General features: G+C 37.4%; 1 protein-coding gene across 11 annotated transcripts in view; it reads right to left on the reverse strand.

Moving 5' to 3' along the window:
* The window catches only part of ANK3 (ankyrin 3), a 557,055-nt gene that overhangs the window by 25,033 nt on the left and 514,678 nt on the right, over positions 1–17,344 (reverse strand). For 7 of the 11 annotated variants that reach the window (XM_073353398.2, XM_073353395.2, XM_073353399.2 and 4 more), the window contains 5 exons: positions 8,383–16,122; positions 7,695–7,769; positions 6,556–6,687; positions 4,760–4,903; positions 1,568–1,658 (listed from right to left, as the gene is read on the reverse strand). In XM_073353398.2, coding sequence (XP_073209499.2) covers positions 1,568–1,658; positions 4,760–4,903; positions 6,556–6,687; positions 7,695–7,769; positions 8,383–16,122 — 8,182 coding nt within the window. Of the gene's footprint in view, positions 1–1,567; positions 2,253–4,759; positions 4,904–6,555; positions 6,688–7,694; positions 7,770–8,382; positions 16,123–17,344 lie in introns of all 11 variants that reach the window. The other 4 variants (XM_073353406.2, XM_073353403.2, XM_073353404.2 and 1 more) reach the window with 2 other exon arrangements.

Below are 17,344 nucleotides of genomic sequence, written 5' to 3' on the forward strand. Positions count from 1 at the left end.
GATGCAGCATAGCTATGTTCCTATAAATTATGACAATGCAGCAAAGAAAATGACAAACGGGAAGTGAAGACTGGTTGAAGGGAGACTCCAAAAAGTGCACTTGTTGCATGATTGCCAGTGAGCTTTACACTTTTGTTCAGAAAATGAACTACAGATGATCATCTAAGTACTAGAGTAGTTCATGCACATGGTAGAATGAATACATTTTACTGGGATTGTATTCTGAAGTATATTATTGCAGGCTTGATTATTATTTGTGCTTGAGTCTCTCTGTATGGGAGTGGAAATGCCATGAATGTGGTGTTTTCTTCTACGGTATTTCTGCATAAATAGCAGGCGGGTTGCCCTCCCATTCCTCAAAATCTGCCTGTTTTTGGAGATCTGAAGCAGGTAGGAGACATCCGTGTAGAGGCTTCTTTCCTTTGTACAGCTACCCCAGGATACTAACACCGTTGGTCCTAGTTCCACATTATGGAGCGGAAAGCAGCACAACTTACTTCTGGCTTAATTGGGTTGTAGACGAGAACCCACAAGAGCAAGGCACAGACACCAATTCATTTGTGGATGTGGAAGGGAACACTGGGTAGGGGGCATGAATAAATAAACAATAAGCTAACCATACTTACAGTATGTCTACACTGGAGCTGGAAGTATAATTTCTAATGTGGGTAAACATTCCTTTGTTAGCTGTGATCAACCAGTGTGTTAAAATAGCAGTGCAGTGGGCTAACCAGACGAGTATGATCCTGTCTGAAACATAGGTACATACTAGGGCGGTTAACCTATCCTGTGTTACCATGCCTACTCGTGTTACCATGCCAAATGGACATTTTTAGCATGCTAGCTTGATCCGTGCTAGCACAAGTATGTCTACCCAAACTGGGAATTACACCTCCAACTCCAACATAGATCTAACCTCTGTTAATTACTTTTTTCAGTGTTGTTGTGACATAGACATAGCATTTAAAAGACAGTCTATTCTTAAACAGCATACTTTAGTGAATATTGATTTTTAACTTTTTATTTGCACTGTCATTTAAGCAACTAGTAAAATTCTTGCTTGCTGTGAGGATGCTTAAGCCTGTTATATGCCATCCTTTAAGACACCTATTATATTTTACAAATTATTTAAATGTTGGCTTTAGATATTTAGTTGTCAGAAATGGTTTTTTAAGTTATTCTAATTCTAAACCTGTCAGTGGGAGAGAAGCATAGTTGCAAGATATTTATTAAGGGCTTGATCAGTTGAACTAAATGACTTTTGGAGTGTTTCCACTGGCTTTAATGGGCTTTGGATCAGACCTTTATAGAAAACGTAATCTACATCTAACAGAAGATAAAGCATAATTATCTGACCCAAATGATGATAGGTATTTAAAATTATATATATTTTCTTGGACCTTGTTGATAGTGTTCCAGACTTGTGTGAGAAATGCACATACATTAAAACCAAGCTATGAACTTGACTAGCTTCAGAAGGCTTTTTTTAGAAATCTAACATCTGGAGGTGAAAATAAAATTGAAAATGATTTATTTGGAGACAAATATCTATATTCCAGATCCTTACCTATCATCTAGCCGATCTAGTAGTTCACCACTTATTCTGCGCCCAGGTGTTGGTGGTTCAATGTGGACACTTGATGCCTCACTCTGCCAACCTGTAATTGAAGACATTTCCTGTTCTGCTTGCTGAACATCTTTAAGAATAGACCACACTTTTTCTTCCGTCATCTCCTCAGACTCAACTCCTTCTTCAAGATGAATGTCCTCAAACAGAGATTTAAGCTTTTCTTCTGTCATCTCCTCATCAGTACCAGACTTTTCTCTCTCATGCTGTTCAGTTCTCACTCCTGTTTGACTAGTCTCTTCACTCTGTATTTGTTTTGAGTACTTAGCATCTTTTGATATCCCACCATAACTACCAAGATACCGAGGATAATCATTCAGGTCCACTTCCTCCAAATGGCTCTGGCCTACAGACATATCTTTAGGTGTTCTTTCTTTAGGTACTGAGAAATCAGGTTTGTTGTCTTCCAGTGAAGTGTCTTCTTCAATCACCACTGGAGGTCCTGATGCTGTACCGTCTATATTTCCCTGTGAAGTCACTAACACATCACTCAGTCTACTAGGAGTTCTAAGGGGTGACTCTATACTAGAGATATCACTAAAGAAATCATCTTGATGGAAAGGGGTGGGTGGCACGAAGCGCAACCCAGTGGGAGTTTCCAGTTCCACTTGAATGGTGGGATAACCTAAGGAAGACAGTACATTTGGACTGACTGCAATGAAGTATGGAGCAATACATAAGTAAACATGTAAAATGATTGATGAATTATAGAAAATATGAAAATATTAAAATGAGATGATGTAGCCATTTAAGTGTGAATGTAAATTTGACAGATTTATTGGTTTACCCTAAATGGATGCAACACAAATTAGAGTAGCTAAAATGGCTAGTTGCTAAAATGGTGGCAGCTACTGCTTTTGCTTCTTCAGAAATCAACACTCTGTAAAGGTTCTAATGAATGGTTTCGCAGCCACTTTAACATTTTTATAGCTACAGCACACTGACTCATGAGCAAACAAATGGAATCAATATGGATAGAGTTGGTGGTCCTTTATATCTAACATGGTATTTTGTGGCCAAATTATGTAACTCTCACTCTCTTTGTTTTGGTTCATGCAAACTTAATGAATATAATCTAAAGGAAGAATCTGCTCATAATGCTGGACAGCCAGGTTGTGTTGTGTGTTGTGTGTGTGTGGGTAGGGGTATTTTTGTTGTTGTTGCAGATATCTATGTCTAAAACAGGTCCACATTTTTAATATCCTAGTTTTAAAAATTACACAATACTTACAATACTGTGCACTAGTATACTCCAATTTAATCACTGAGCCACAAGAATATAATTGTTAAGGAACAAAGAATAGAAATGAATCTCAGTGTGGCTAAGAAAGAAGAGTAGATCTTAAAATACAGCAGAATAAAATCTAAAAAAAAAAGGTGTCAGGAAAAGGATTACAGATCACAAACACAACAGGGGAAGAATCTATATAAAAATTTCTGGTACAGTAAAGTTATATAGATGAGAGGATTGTAGTGAGTAAGGAGATCTTGGTGATCTTGGAGACTGAGGAGATCTTGGTGACATGGGTACAATCAGAAACACTGATCAAATAAAGAGAGAAAAGAAAAGATAAGTAATGAAGACATGGGAAAATCATTCTCAAGGATTAGACTGAATACACACAAATGAATGACAATGAAATGTAAATTTACACTCCAGTAAACAAATATTAGGCTGAATATCCTAGGAAAGGAAGACATGTTTGGGGGTTAAGTTCACATTGTGGTGCCTGTTGAGGGAGGTGTAGCAACAGGATTTTTTCTGTATCAGCTGAGAGAAAGGTAAAGAGCGGTCTGGTCTTGGTGAGGAAAGGAAATTTGAGGAAGGTGAGGAGAAGAGAAGAGGAGAGACAGAAAGTAACTGTGGAGAAGCACATTTTCTTTATAAAAACACTGCTGCTACGATTAAAAGGCACAAGCAACATTTCAAGAGGAACTTTCTTAAAATGTAAACAGAAAATTATTCCTGCAATGCAATGATTCAATGAACAAAGCTGCTGCTTAATAATGGAGCACATTAAACTTATATAGTCTAATGATCAGAAAATCCCAGTGTAATGCAGGAAGAAGATTAAGACCAATACACATTTGAAGAAAATATATACAAAAGAGGATGTTTTGTACATAAGACTTGAATTGTATATAAGATTTTAAGATTGACAGGGTTTTAAATCAGAGATTAGGTGACCAGTGCCACCAGTGTATCTTAAAGGTAATTTCAAAAAAGAAATAGCAGTAATTAGTGGCTCCACAGGACAAATACAAAGTATACGTTTGCTTATTGCTATTCTGTTGTATAATCAGAACACCATTTGTCCTGCAATTCTTGACTTACAATATCTGGCTCAAAATTAACCCAAATTACTCTATAATTATCTTGTATAGTTGTAGGGTGAAAACTATTACAAGTTTCCACTTATGTAAAATTGATATTTTCTCATGAAAAAATTTTATATTGCCATTTTATATATGGAAAATGAAGGTTTAATTTCTGAAAGTCCTCAAGTATAAATTATGAATAAATTCATTTTTCTCAAAGCTGCATATCAGTAAATTGCAAATTATTTTAGTGTACATGCCATTACTAACCACTCATTTATTTTTAGGAGAAGATTTCCTAATGCCTAATTTATGGAGATAAGACTGACAGATACCTTTTCTCCTGGTAGTGTGGGGGGGACAGTATACCACCATCTACATTACAAATAATTTTTAATGCATGAGCAACTGTCTAAGTGTATGATTTTTCATTTGACAACTGAAATTGAAAAACACTGAAGTGCCTGATCAATCTACATTGAAATTAGTGGGAACAACTTTTTTCATGTGTATATTTTCAGGATTGGACCCTTACCTTTTGAGACACAAGCTGACATAAAATGAAAGTTGAAAATACTATACAAATGTGTATTAGAGTTTTGCATTTCATATTGCATTTATGAACTTTTAAAAAACAAAGCAATTCTAAGTACCATAATTGTGATTTTAAAGAGAGAAAAAAAAACTTTAAAATGAAAAGAAATTAATTAGTCCTTCACAATTTACTGTCTTTTGAGAAAAGGTCTGTTTATAATATTTTTCTGTATTATTGGACATATTACTGAAATAAATATGTGCACATAATTCAATTACCATCAACGGGATCATGAAAAACGTTATTTTCATCTGCAAAACTTCTGGTGCCTGAAATGTTTCCATAATCAAATATTGGTCCTTCCAACAGGGTCACAATATCTATTCGGTTAATTTTTGTCAATACAGAGGTTAAGGCATCAGCTGGAAAATATAATAAGAAACATCAGAAAAAAAACTCAGTTATCTTTGAGCTATGTAATTGTTTACCTCAGTCTCAATTGTACTGGATTAATTAAAAGATGCTGAGACATATGTTTCACCTTAGTGCTTTTGTTTGGTTCTGGAAAGTTATATTTATTAGCTTGTCTAAAATCATTCTGTGGCATATTTATATGAGGCATACAATGTCTAGTATGATTCTCTTTCACAAGGTAATTACATTGTTTTTGATCATCATTAGAAGCAACATGACTGAGACCAGAGGGTTCCTAAAGAATATATTTCCTCACTATAAGAACAAAATATCCTTCCACTAAGGATGCCATGGTAGACTTTGGAACAACAGGTGACTGAACATAGGGCTAATGATCAATAAATGGGATGTGTGGTTTTGCTGTAGCCACGTCAGTACCATTGTATTAGAGAGACAGGATGGGTGAGGTAATCATATCCTTTATTTAGACCAACTTCTGTTGGTGAGAGAGACAAGCTTTTGGAAGAACTCTGGGTAGCTTGAAAGCTTGTCTCTTTCACCAACAGAAGTTGGTCCAATAAAAGATATTATCTCACCCACCCCATCTCTCTAATAAATGTGATGGTATTTAGATGTAGAGAAATCTTGTTGGGCAGATGGTATTTCTGCAAATGACCCTAAGGGATGGATCCCTTTCACATTCATCCTTACATTTCAGATTTTTATTTCTGTTAAATTATTAGATATGCCCCCTAAAGATCTAGGGACAGAAAGGGTCCTCTCCCTCTCCCAGGCAGAGAAGGATCTGAACAAAGTGAAATCAGTGCAGCTCAGCTGAAACAGGGATGGGTCTGGTGGGGAAGTCCATACAGTGCATCTGCATCTTTTGCAGGGGACTAGGGGTGATGATAGAGCATGGCTGGTGGAATCACAACTCTCCAGACTCACTGGCCAAACCCATACATCGTGCGGGAGGGGGAGGGCTCAGCATGTATAATGGCTGCAATAATGGCAACAGGGTGGTTCAGCATCCACTCTGCAACCTCTTACAGGGGATTCTGTCCTGCTGACACATGCAGCCCACCCCAGGGTACAGGCTGAGTACTTATAAACAGTACACATTTGTCAGCGGTTTTAGTGACAAAACTAGTGAAAAAGGACAGTTGAAAACTTGAAGAAAAATTATCCTCAATTATCCTCATTCCTTTACATATGCCTGGAGAATAACAGGCATTCAGAAGACAGATCAGGCCAGTGACACATATTGGAGCTGATCGGGAGAGCTAGGACGGAGATTTAACTGAGCTAAACTAGGAATGTATGAGTTGGAAGATGGTAGAGGACACGACTGTCCTACTATGAAGGCCAAGAAGTGAAGGTTTACCCTCTCTCTTCTCTTCCAGTATGCAATGATTCAAATGAAGCAACTACATAAATAGATACGGTAATTACCAAGTGAATACATATTGTAATTTCTTTAACCCTGGTAAAAATAGCTAGAGCAGGAAATGTTATTTCATGAGTGCTACTTAGAAAAGCTTTATGACGTTTTCATATTCATGTCCAAATAATAAAGATGATGGGAACTACACTATTTAGAATATGGCAACATATGAAGTTGTGTATAATTTATAACCAACAATAACTGCTCTGAACTTACTTGTAGCATTTTTCCCATCTCTGGTAACCCATTTTTTTAATAACATGAAACTCTGAGCAATCAGAGAATTTGGGTTTTCTACACGGATTTGATTAATTTCATCCACAGAAAAATTCAGTTCTCTTGCCAGTTCTATAAAGCAAGAAAAAATATACCATTATCATCATGTGAGTCTTATCTTGCCAATTCTGTAAAAGTAACAGCTTTATTCGGTCACACAGATGAATTAATGTAAAAAAAATCTGAAACATAGTTTATAATTAATTTATGAGATAATTACAACCAGGGGTATTAAAATTTCACAGAAAGACATCATGCCATATCTTGTAATCATATCCCTGGTAGGTATTATCATACCTGTATCAAGTACACACACTGCTGTAAGGTAAAAATTGTGAACAAAATCTCTGCAGAGGTTACCTCATTGCTGTTGATTTTTAAAATCTTGTATCCTATATATGCTTGATATCCAGATTATTACATATCTCTCTTCATCTACACTATAATCACTGATACAGGGTGACACAGTACAACAAGCTGAGTTTATGATACAAGTTGATTTGCATTGCTGTACGGTGTAGAACTGTAGGACTACTACAATTACTGTTATGGGCCTTATTCTCAGAGATGCTGAACACCTGTAAATGTTGCTGAAGCCATTGGGAGCTTGTGGTGCTCAGTGCTTTGGAAAATCAGGACACAGGACAACAGGAAATGCCATATTACACCAGATGAGTGTCCAGCCAGCAGGTTCTCAACCCTCTCAACCCATTTGTGCCAACTATTCCCAGAACAAGATTTAAGGAGAATAAATTTTTTTCACCATTTTAAATAAAAGTGTTTGTTTATTTACTGATCAATGACAAGACAATTCTACCATTAGCATTTCCTGCGAGGTTTCTTCTTTTAACTGAAAATCTATTGAAATGTTTAATAATTTACAACAAACTGATACGGACTCCACTTTTGGGAGTTAGAGAGCACCGCCGACAATGTGCACAGAACCCTCAATCCTGAGTGACTTCTATGGGAACTGAATATGGTCAAGTCAATAAAGAACTTGTGGTATCCGACTATAAAAGATGATCTGCAAAAATAATTGCTAAGTTCAATTTCAGTCTGACAGCATAAAAACGTACCTGTCCAGCTGAGTCCCAGATGATCAGCTACAATTGCCATCCTTATGTCTGTTCGTTCACATGGACTCTGTGGACCTGTGATTTACAATTTCTTGATTAAAAAGATTTTGTAAAGAAACCTACAACACTGGACAATAGTTTATAATATTTTAATTTTACCAAGTTGCTGGTGTTCAGACTGTATACTAAAATGATTGTGTCTTAATAACCTACAAAATAATTTCTTTGTCACAGCTTTTATATTTTCACCTGTCTAAAGTCAAATGTCAAACTACATGATGTTGTAGTATGAGACCAAACATGCTGACGTTCTAGCTACTGGACTATACACAAATGTTTCTATTACTGGTGAAAAACACCAGGGTGGGATTAACATCTATTTTCTCTACTTTGACAGAATGAAATTTGCTGTCACAAAATAAATCTTTCAAAGTCCTGAATTACATCAATGTCTTCGGCATGCTTCACTAGCTGTCTACAATATAGAATTTGTTTAAAGGAAGAAAGAAGAGTATAAGACAGCACATACAGATGACAATGACAGAATGAGAACTACAGAAAGTCACTCCACAGGCAATCACAACAGTTCATGCACTAGGATCAACAAGTTGAAAGTTTTACAAACTAGGCTTGATCTCCACGAGGTGAGCCATGAGAGCTCCAGAAACCTGACTGCCTTCATTCTCACCAGTCCTCTTACTTCTCCTCCTCTCACTGTCGACCTTTTCAATCTTTGATTTTAAAGATGCTGCCTCTGTTCTCATATCTCTAGCAGACTTCGATGTAATGGAAGGCTGGTAAACTTGAGTAGCTTCTGATGATGTATTTCTTGATGAACTGTCTTCTTCATCATCAGACACCTCTGACTGCATCTTTTTCTCTTCATCAGATAGACGATCCACAAGCTTTAATGTCTCACCACTAATTCCCTTAAAATATTCAATAGAATGTTTACATACCTCCCTAAGCTGATTTTTCCTTACTTTCACTGTTGTCATTGTGATGGAGGTAGACCTTACCTTTACTGGTAATTTGGAAGGAAGCTGTTTGATTTTTCCTTTCTCTAACTGCTCTTGCTTTTGCATTGTTGGTGTTTTTCTAGATATAGCTAGATTTTTTCTGGGTGTATTTTTTATTGGAATCTTAGATTTTACTTCTAGACATGGAGAAGAATTATTTTGTTTTATTTTGTCGGGTTTACTAGCCTGTCTCACTTTACTCGCTGTACTTTTTTGGACATTATTTTGTGGGACGACTTCTTTTACTGAACTGGCCTTTATGGGAAGTTTTGATTTTGCTCTACTCCCTACCAACTCCTTTGACCTTTGCTGCTGTCCTTGTACTTTTTGCTTATCTGTTATTCTGTGTCCTTGTGTTGCCCCTGTCCCTTTTCCTGAAGTGCTTTTCATTTGGTTAGCTTTCTGTATGGAACACTTGGATTCACAATGTTCTTTTAGCTCTACATTACAGGTATTATTATTTGTATGGCTAGCAGATGAATCCAAATTGTTGTTGTTATTAAAATTATCTTTTTGAAAATCAAGTTTTTCTTTTTGCCTACAGCTTCTCTCGCTAGTAGCTGAACTTGTAATCACTACTACATTTTCATTTTCTAATCCCTGACCGCTGGGCATCGCAGCTTCTATCTTATCTGTCACTTCTCCAGGGCCATCTTTCTTCAGAGTCATCGTGGAAGCAGAAATTCCCATTTTAATAGGTGTGCGCAATTTGGGATCAACTTTAGAAGTGTTAACAGTTGTCGATGATTTCTCCAGAGAATTACTACCAAGTGTGGCTTCCATACAATCTCCACTGGCCTGGATGATGGGCTTATGTTCAACTGCTGTTGTTTCTACTTGTCTCTCTAAGTTTGTTTCTACAATGCTGTCCCCTGACTGTGGCTGTGTGATGGCAGTTACTGTACTTTTATCCCCTTCCCCCTTGTCCCCTGACTTCCCTTCAGAAGTATGCTCACCAATCTGAAAAAATTGGAGTCTTTCTTCAACAAAATCCCTCTTGCTCATGTCAATTGCACCACTGCGAGTCATCTCAAACATCTTCCCTTCATGAAATGGGAAGGGGTTGGGCTCACTAGTTGGAGTACTTTCATCCGTTGGAGTTCTGGCTGGAGTTGTATCAGGTGTCGTTGCTTGCGATCTGTCTTCTACTGCCAGACCAAATGGCTTAGCCTCATCATCCCTTGATTTAGTTTCAAATACTTCATCATCTCCTCGATTACTGGACCATGGATCAAAATCTAGACTTTTGGTAGCTACTGTTTTAAAAGGTGTTGCAAATTCTTCATCTACTTTGTAACTGAAATACGAATCAGGAAACACAGTTCTGTCAGGGTGTCTGCCTTCCAAGGTGAAAAACTGTGCACCTGACTTCTGCTCAGTCTTATCTGCATTCTTTTCAGAACCTGGACCTTTTGAAAGTGCCTTGTCTTCTTCAGCGCCTATCTTTCCTTCCTCCTCAATAACTTCCAGCTTACTTTGGCTAAAGCAACGATCAGTCTGTTTTAAAATGCCCTCTGTAGTCCATATATCCTTTTTGGTTTCTACTGCTGGACCTGCAAGTTTAGAATCACTCTCAGTTAAACCATCGTCTTCATCTTGTAAATCATAACCGTCGAGAGAGTCAATTTCAGTTGCATCTGTATCATGAGAGAATTCTGCAGTGGTTGCTATGGAACACTCGGTGATAGACTGGTCATTAGTCCCATTTTGTGCTATGTCATTCTGGGGTGACTCAAGACCAATGTCAAACTCATTAGGTTTTCCAGAACCGGGATCCCCTAACTCTTTCTGGTTCTGACTCTTGTCAGAAACTTTGGGTTTTGAGACTTCTTTCTGGTCATCTTCAACTTCTTTTAATTTAAAAGTATACTTTTTTAATGGAACTGGTTGATAGAGTGATTCATCATCACTAGAGTCACTGACATCTGCTCCCGGTGGCACAGGGGAAGGTGGCTGTACTCTTATGACTGGTTCAGCCAGTTGACATTTGTCATATTCATCTTGCAGATTTACTTCTATCATCTCCATTTCACTCTCAGGGGAATAACGATGATTCTTTTCTGAATCAGATTGATCTGCATCTAATGGTGGAGGAGGTGGGAATTCAATGTAGGCAACTCTGTTACTTTTGGGTCTTTTGTTAGAATCTTTGTTTATATTATTAGGCAATATTTTGTCAATTTTTGGTGCTTCCACTGCTATGTGTTTTACAGAGGTTGACTTAGCCTCTGCTTCCTCTTCTGATTCCTCAGAAACCTCAGGTATGGGACTGGGCTTGCCTGGTATATAAGCTATTAGTGAGTCGGGTGTTTTAGAGGTAAACTCATAACTCACTTCCTCTGAGCTGGGTGTTTCTGGTGTTAAAGGGCTTTTCCCAGAGCTATCTATAAAGGATACTTGTTCTAGAGTGTCATCTTCTGGACTACCTTGTGGAGAAGGCGGTTGTTTTTGCTGTCTAGCTGTATAAAATGTCCCCCTAGTCTCTTGTACTGTCTTACTTTCCTGACTTACAAATTTTTTTACATTTCCTTGTTGCACCTCCTTTTCATACTGCTTTCCTACTTGAACAAAACTGACATAAACTGGCAAAGTCTTTACCTCTTTCACTCCCTCACTATTTACTAAAGGTGCAACTTTATCCAAGTAATCAAGGGGACTAGGGTCAAATACCTCACTTGAAGGAGATTCCTTTCCAGGACTAATGTCTAAAGAATCAGGTGATTTGCTAGGGGATATTTCAGTTTCCTCCACAGGAGGACTTAACACTATGGAACCTTGTTGCTTGGTAACTTTAGTGACTTTTGAATGCTTTATTTTTTCATCTTCTACATAATCAAATTCTCTCTGAACTTGCTCCTTAATCATAGTTGACCGGGACACTTTAGCTGACAGTTCATATACTGCTTTTTTTGACTGATCATAAACACTATCAAGAATGGTAGGAGATGAAATTCTTTTCTCCTCAGAAATTCTGACTGGAATGTGGGACACAGTCAATTCCTTTCTTTTTGAAGTTTTATCTGTCATTTCATTGGTGTATTCCCCTTCTCTGACAACAAACTCTCTGTATAGAACCTTTTTTGATGGAGATTTTACAGTCATTTCCTTCATCTCCTTTGAATGGGATCCATGTGTTGGCAATTTGTGTTCACACTCTGTCACAGTGATAAATTCACTCTTTTTGTTAGTTTTAGTCTCAGCATAGTCAACATGGTTTTCTTTCACCATATCTTGAACAAGTACATGGGAAAGCTTTTCTTTTTGTGCTTTATGGTTAGAAGCTCCAGGACTTTCCCATGTTCGATAGATTTTTTTGTCCCAATGTCCCTTAGCTGGTAAGTCTGAGCTATATGCCAAGTCTTTAGCTTGCTGTTCAGAAGTATATTCTAGCAGACTTTTACTTGATGTTTCAGTGCTCTGTTCCTGTACCTTTGAAGCACAAATGTCTTCTATAACTTTTCCTTTACCTTGGACATTATCTTCTTTCAATTTCATAGTAGTAAATTCTTTTTGCAATGATGTATTTCCTTCTGTCAGATCTATTTGCTTTGGGTGCTTTTCTCTTGCATAAAACTGATACACTGGTAGTTTGCTTTCTTGTAATTTCTTTACTGGAATTTTGGATTGACTATCTTCCTTTTTTTCTTCTTGAGATAGATCTTTAGTCCTTGGACTTATACTTTGTTCAAATTTAAGTTTAATGGAATTAAGCTTGGATTGTTTTAGCTGAAATCCAGTCTGTGAAGCTTCAGTTGGTTTACTCTGTGGAGCATTTCCTTTGTGTTCCATAGTTTGTTTACAGTCCCCTGTTTGTTGAGCAAGAATCCTTCTTTCAGGACTGCTGGGCAAACTTGCTGCTTTTCTTTCATCGGCTTTTGGAGAACACTTTCCATCATGCCCATACTGCTGTACTTTACTCCAGTCATCACTCAATGTCACTATTTCAGTGAGCAGTACTTTTTCAGGGCTGCTGCTGGCAGAGCTATGACTAGAATGCATTTCTTTGCCATTTTTTTTATGTTGCTTTTTCTCTGGAGATTGTAGCTCATCATTCAACTTTTCTGTTTTGTCCCGAAAAAACTGTGATACTTCAGTCAGTTTTTCTTCTGCTTCCTTAACAGTCCTGTCCACCCTGTCTTCATACATCATCTTTTCTCTACCTCTGTCTAATCTGTCCTCAGTAAAGCGCATCCACATGGCATGTTTTGGACTACTAACATCTCCAGTGTAGTGTAACACTGTCACTTTATCATAATGATCATCTTTAGACATTTTACCTACACCATTTTCGGACACATCTTTATAGATTTTGGAAAGAATTTCTTTTTTGGGGGCAGTGGCTACTTTTTCTCTGCATTGTTTATCAGACCCCTGTAACTCTGAACTAAGGGGTAGAGCATGGTCAGTAACTGACTCCTCAGTATCAGAATGAGACACATCTAGCTTTTCTGAAAGAAGCATTTTCTCAGCAAACCTGTAAGACTCCCCTCTTAATTCTGACAACTCATCATCATGGTATTCTATTGAGTGTTGACTCAAAAGCTTCAGTGTTTTGTAAGAGTCATCAGACAGGAGTTGAGCAGAACTAGGGCGACTGTCTTCTTCCTGAGACACAGGAGTGTTTACTCTAGAAGATTCCAGATAAGAAGGAAGTGACTCTTCAGCTGTTAGCTCTTCTTCTTCTTGCTGACCTTGTTCATCAGAACAAGGAAAAGTATCATGTTTTTCCAAACCTTTTAAGTTAATATCTCCCCGAGGTAAGTCTTTCTGATATACATACATTTCTTTTTCTGGATGCTTTTTTGTTTCTCTAATAATGACTTCAGTAGGTTCAGCTTGATTACCTTTTTCAATATGGACCTCTATTATACGCTCCAGTTTGGGTTTCATTTTGCTGTCCTTCTCTGCATGTTGTGGTGAAGTTTCAGCAGACTTGCTAACATCTGATGTTACTGACGATTTATGTTCAAACAGACCTGCCAGTTCTTTGGAAGGGTCACGTCCTGATTGAAAGGCTTTCATTATGTCATGAACAGACATTGTTTCCTCAATTCTTTCCGAGGTACTTTCAGTGCATGGAGGTTTATGATAAACCATTCTAGTAGTAGTAGTGATGTGAGTTTCTTCTTTCACCCGGACACCTTTGCTAAGAACACACTTGTGGTCATCTTCTTCACTGCTGCTGGTTTGCATTTGAAATGCTTTAACCTTTTCTTTAATAGACCCAGTGGGTTTTTGTTCCAACTCCATTAAAGTAAGTGCAGGTTTCAATGAAGGTAGGTCCTCTGTTTGCTGCTCTGGAATCTCTTCTGATGATGGTTCATAGCTGCGGATAACATGAACTACTTCAGTTCTTGTTTCTGTAATAACAGGAGGGATGGGTACGTCATGGAAAAGTGGTTTTGGCCCTGTGCTTTCAGCACTTTGTGGGGCTGAAGGTGTTTTTTCACTTCTTGTTTCAAAGCCACTGTCAGACAAAGGACTTTTATCTTGGTCATGTTGAGAAAAATCATCTGGAGATTCTAAAATAGTATCTGTTCCAAAAAAGGAATCTGCGATTTTACATAATTCTTTTTCTGAAGTAGAAGGCCTCATGGAGGCTGGAGGCATTTTAAGTTTATGTTCCTGTAAAGCAATCACTGGTTTTAAAATGCGTTTTTGTCTCTCTTCATCTTTTTTCCCCTCTTCAAACTTGTACTTTATGTTTGCCAATGAACTACTACCAATATCATTTGTTAAATAATCAATAACTTTTGCCAAATTGTAATCCTTTTCAGATGCGGCTTTAGCTTTAATTTGCCCTTTTTCTGGAACAGGATGGCATGTTATAGCCTGCTGTCTTGCTTCATCAATCTCCTCTGTACTGAACTCTACCCATTCATCTTCAGATAAGTGTCCTTTATCGCTTTTTGACACTCTGGTCGACTCTTTATTTTCTAAACACACATCTTTTTTCAGTATCTCACTAACTTTTACCAAGTCTTCTTTTACTTTCTCAACAATTTTAAAAGGTTCTTCATCATCAATTCTACCCTCTTTTGTTAGTTCAGGTTGGAATGGCTTGTCCTCCGTTACATCTGTCTGCAATATTGCAGTCATCCTGATTAGGTCCTCTTTCATTTCAGCAACATCTTTCAATATCTCCTGGCTGGAGGATAAAGAAGATGGTGTAGACAATTTAAGAGCAGAAGGTGCTAAAAACAAGGATGATTTCATAGGAGATGAAGTCCGATTAAAGTGAGGCTGTGTACGTGTCTCTGTAGTCAATGTTTTACCAGGTGATAGTAATGCAGCTGCTGATTTTGTAAGTGAAGACTCTGGAAGCTTCTTTAATGCTGGTTCAGATAAAACATTGACTAGAGAATATACTGGCACTGTTATTGTTGATGAAGTTACTGATGAGGTAGTTGCAGATATTGACCCAAAAGATGTATATAGTGCACCTGCAGAAGGAGTTCTTATTGACTGAAAAGCAGATGGTGTTGAAGACACAAATGCCCTGAGTGGAGAAAATGGCATTGTAGTAGTGGTCGGAAATACTTTCTCAACTGTATCAGTGGCTAGATTAGCAGCACATCCTGCAGAATCTGTAGCTGCAGAGATCTTGTCTTGAAACATAGCTGCAGTTTTGGATCCAGTTATTACATTGGCAGAGGATGGATATTTCAGAGGTGACACGGATCCATTAACCAATGCTACATCTGTAGGCCCAGGTATATGTTTCACAGGTGATGAGAGAGATGAAGTCGTCATGACTTTAGATGGTGAAACAGCATCAACTGCTGACTTAGCAGGAGAAACCACTGACTTTAAAGGTGAAGTTAAAAGTGGTGATGCTGATGTAATGATAGACTTAAATGGCAAACTTGAAGAATACATGTTAATGTTCGATTTGGGGGATGCTGGAGGTGTCATGGTGATGGATGATCTCTCCAAAAGAGACCCTGCTGTAGTCACTGGAGATGTCCGAGAAGGAAATGTTGAAGTGGATGCCATCCCTTTTAAATTACTGGCTTCTGTTACTGCAGGAGCTCTGACAAAAGAACCAGAAGAAACTTGGATATTATATGGAGGCTGTGATACAACGGTTTTTATTGGTGAAGAGATTGTCCGAAATGATCTAATTGGAGATGCTACGTCATTAACAGATTTAACTGAAGAGGTAGTAGAAGCTCCTAACGTGGATTTGATTGGAGAAGCAGAAGAAACAGACCATATTGATTTTAATGGGGAAGCTGTAGGAGTATTGGAGGAAGAGCTCGATAGGGAGGTGAAGCCTGATTTAGTTTGTCCAGGCACTGTAATTGGAGCTGTTGTCCATGACTGATATGGTCTTGTTGAAAAGAATGGCTTGTATGAATAAGTAGCAGGTAGGGATCTTGTTGCTCCTGCGGTCCGTTCAACTGTTTCTTAAAAGTTTAAAATCAAAATCAAACGTAAAATCAACAAAAATGATTGAAAAACAGAGAGACCAGAGAAGAAAATTGGTCAGTAAACGTTGTAATATTACAAAAAGCAAGTACAATTTTTTGTATGAATCAGAATGAAATAGGCAAAAAGAACAATTAAAAAGGAAAAAAAGAGGAATGAGTCATATAATTACGACTGATCCAAAATAAAAAGCAACATGAAATGAAAGACACTAAGCACATTGCAACCAAGTCCGCAAACAATGGAAAACAGAAAACACAAAAAGAGGAATCCATAATAGTAAAAATAATAACCACAGCCAAAATTCTTCTCTTACTTCCTTATTGACTTTCTGATGTGCTAGTTTTGAAATATTAATCTCAGTTCCATTTTGCCTGTATAGGTACGTCTTAGCTTTGTGCAACTATTACAATTATCCTTTTAGTAATTTCTATTGTTCTATCCTTAGCAGTATCATTAAACAACATATATTGTACTTATATAAAACAATATAAACTTGTGTAGAATGACATTAAATAGCTAAAATCCTTTTTGAAAACCACTCAGAACTATTTCATGCAGAACCCAAAATACCTTTAAGTGACAGGCAATTGATGTGCAAACTGTGAAGCAACTGGAATAAATTCAAATCTTTATCTATCCATGCACAATTCGTATATGCTTCACGCTCACAAAGCCAATAAGAGCAAGAACTTTTCTGAGTCAAGGGTTAAAAAAATAAATAGGAACCTTCTGCATTTTTTCATGCGATATTCCTTTTGTTTGGTCAAACTAAAGTAAAACTTTAAATGAAATGATTTAAGAAGCATTTGTCATACATGAAAAATGGAAAATGATTTATGATAAACGTGAGCAAGCAAAGCAACTCAAACACTTTACTCATGCATAGTACACCATGTCAAAACAAGCAAATGAAGTAATACATTTTATATGCTGTATTATGCACAACATGTAAATAAATATTTTCATAAGAGGCATTTAAAAGAAGAGTACACTTTTTCTACAAGATGTAGTGTCTTGCTCCTTTTGAGGAGATTTCTTGTATCAGCTCAAAGAAAGACCTGTTCAACTTTACATTTCTCAAAAGATAACATTAGATAAGTACTTGAAGAACAATATAGTAGGTAGAGATGATCTGGCCAAGACAAATCTGTTAACTATGAGCATCCCCAAAAAGGCCCAACATATTCACAGGCATCG

Source organism: Lepidochelys kempii, chromosome 7, assembly GCF_965140285.1.
Source record: "Lepidochelys kempii isolate rLepKem1 chromosome 7, rLepKem1.hap1, whole genome shotgun sequence".
Lineage (NCBI taxonomy): Eukaryota > Metazoa > Chordata > Testudines > Cheloniidae > Lepidochelys > Lepidochelys kempii.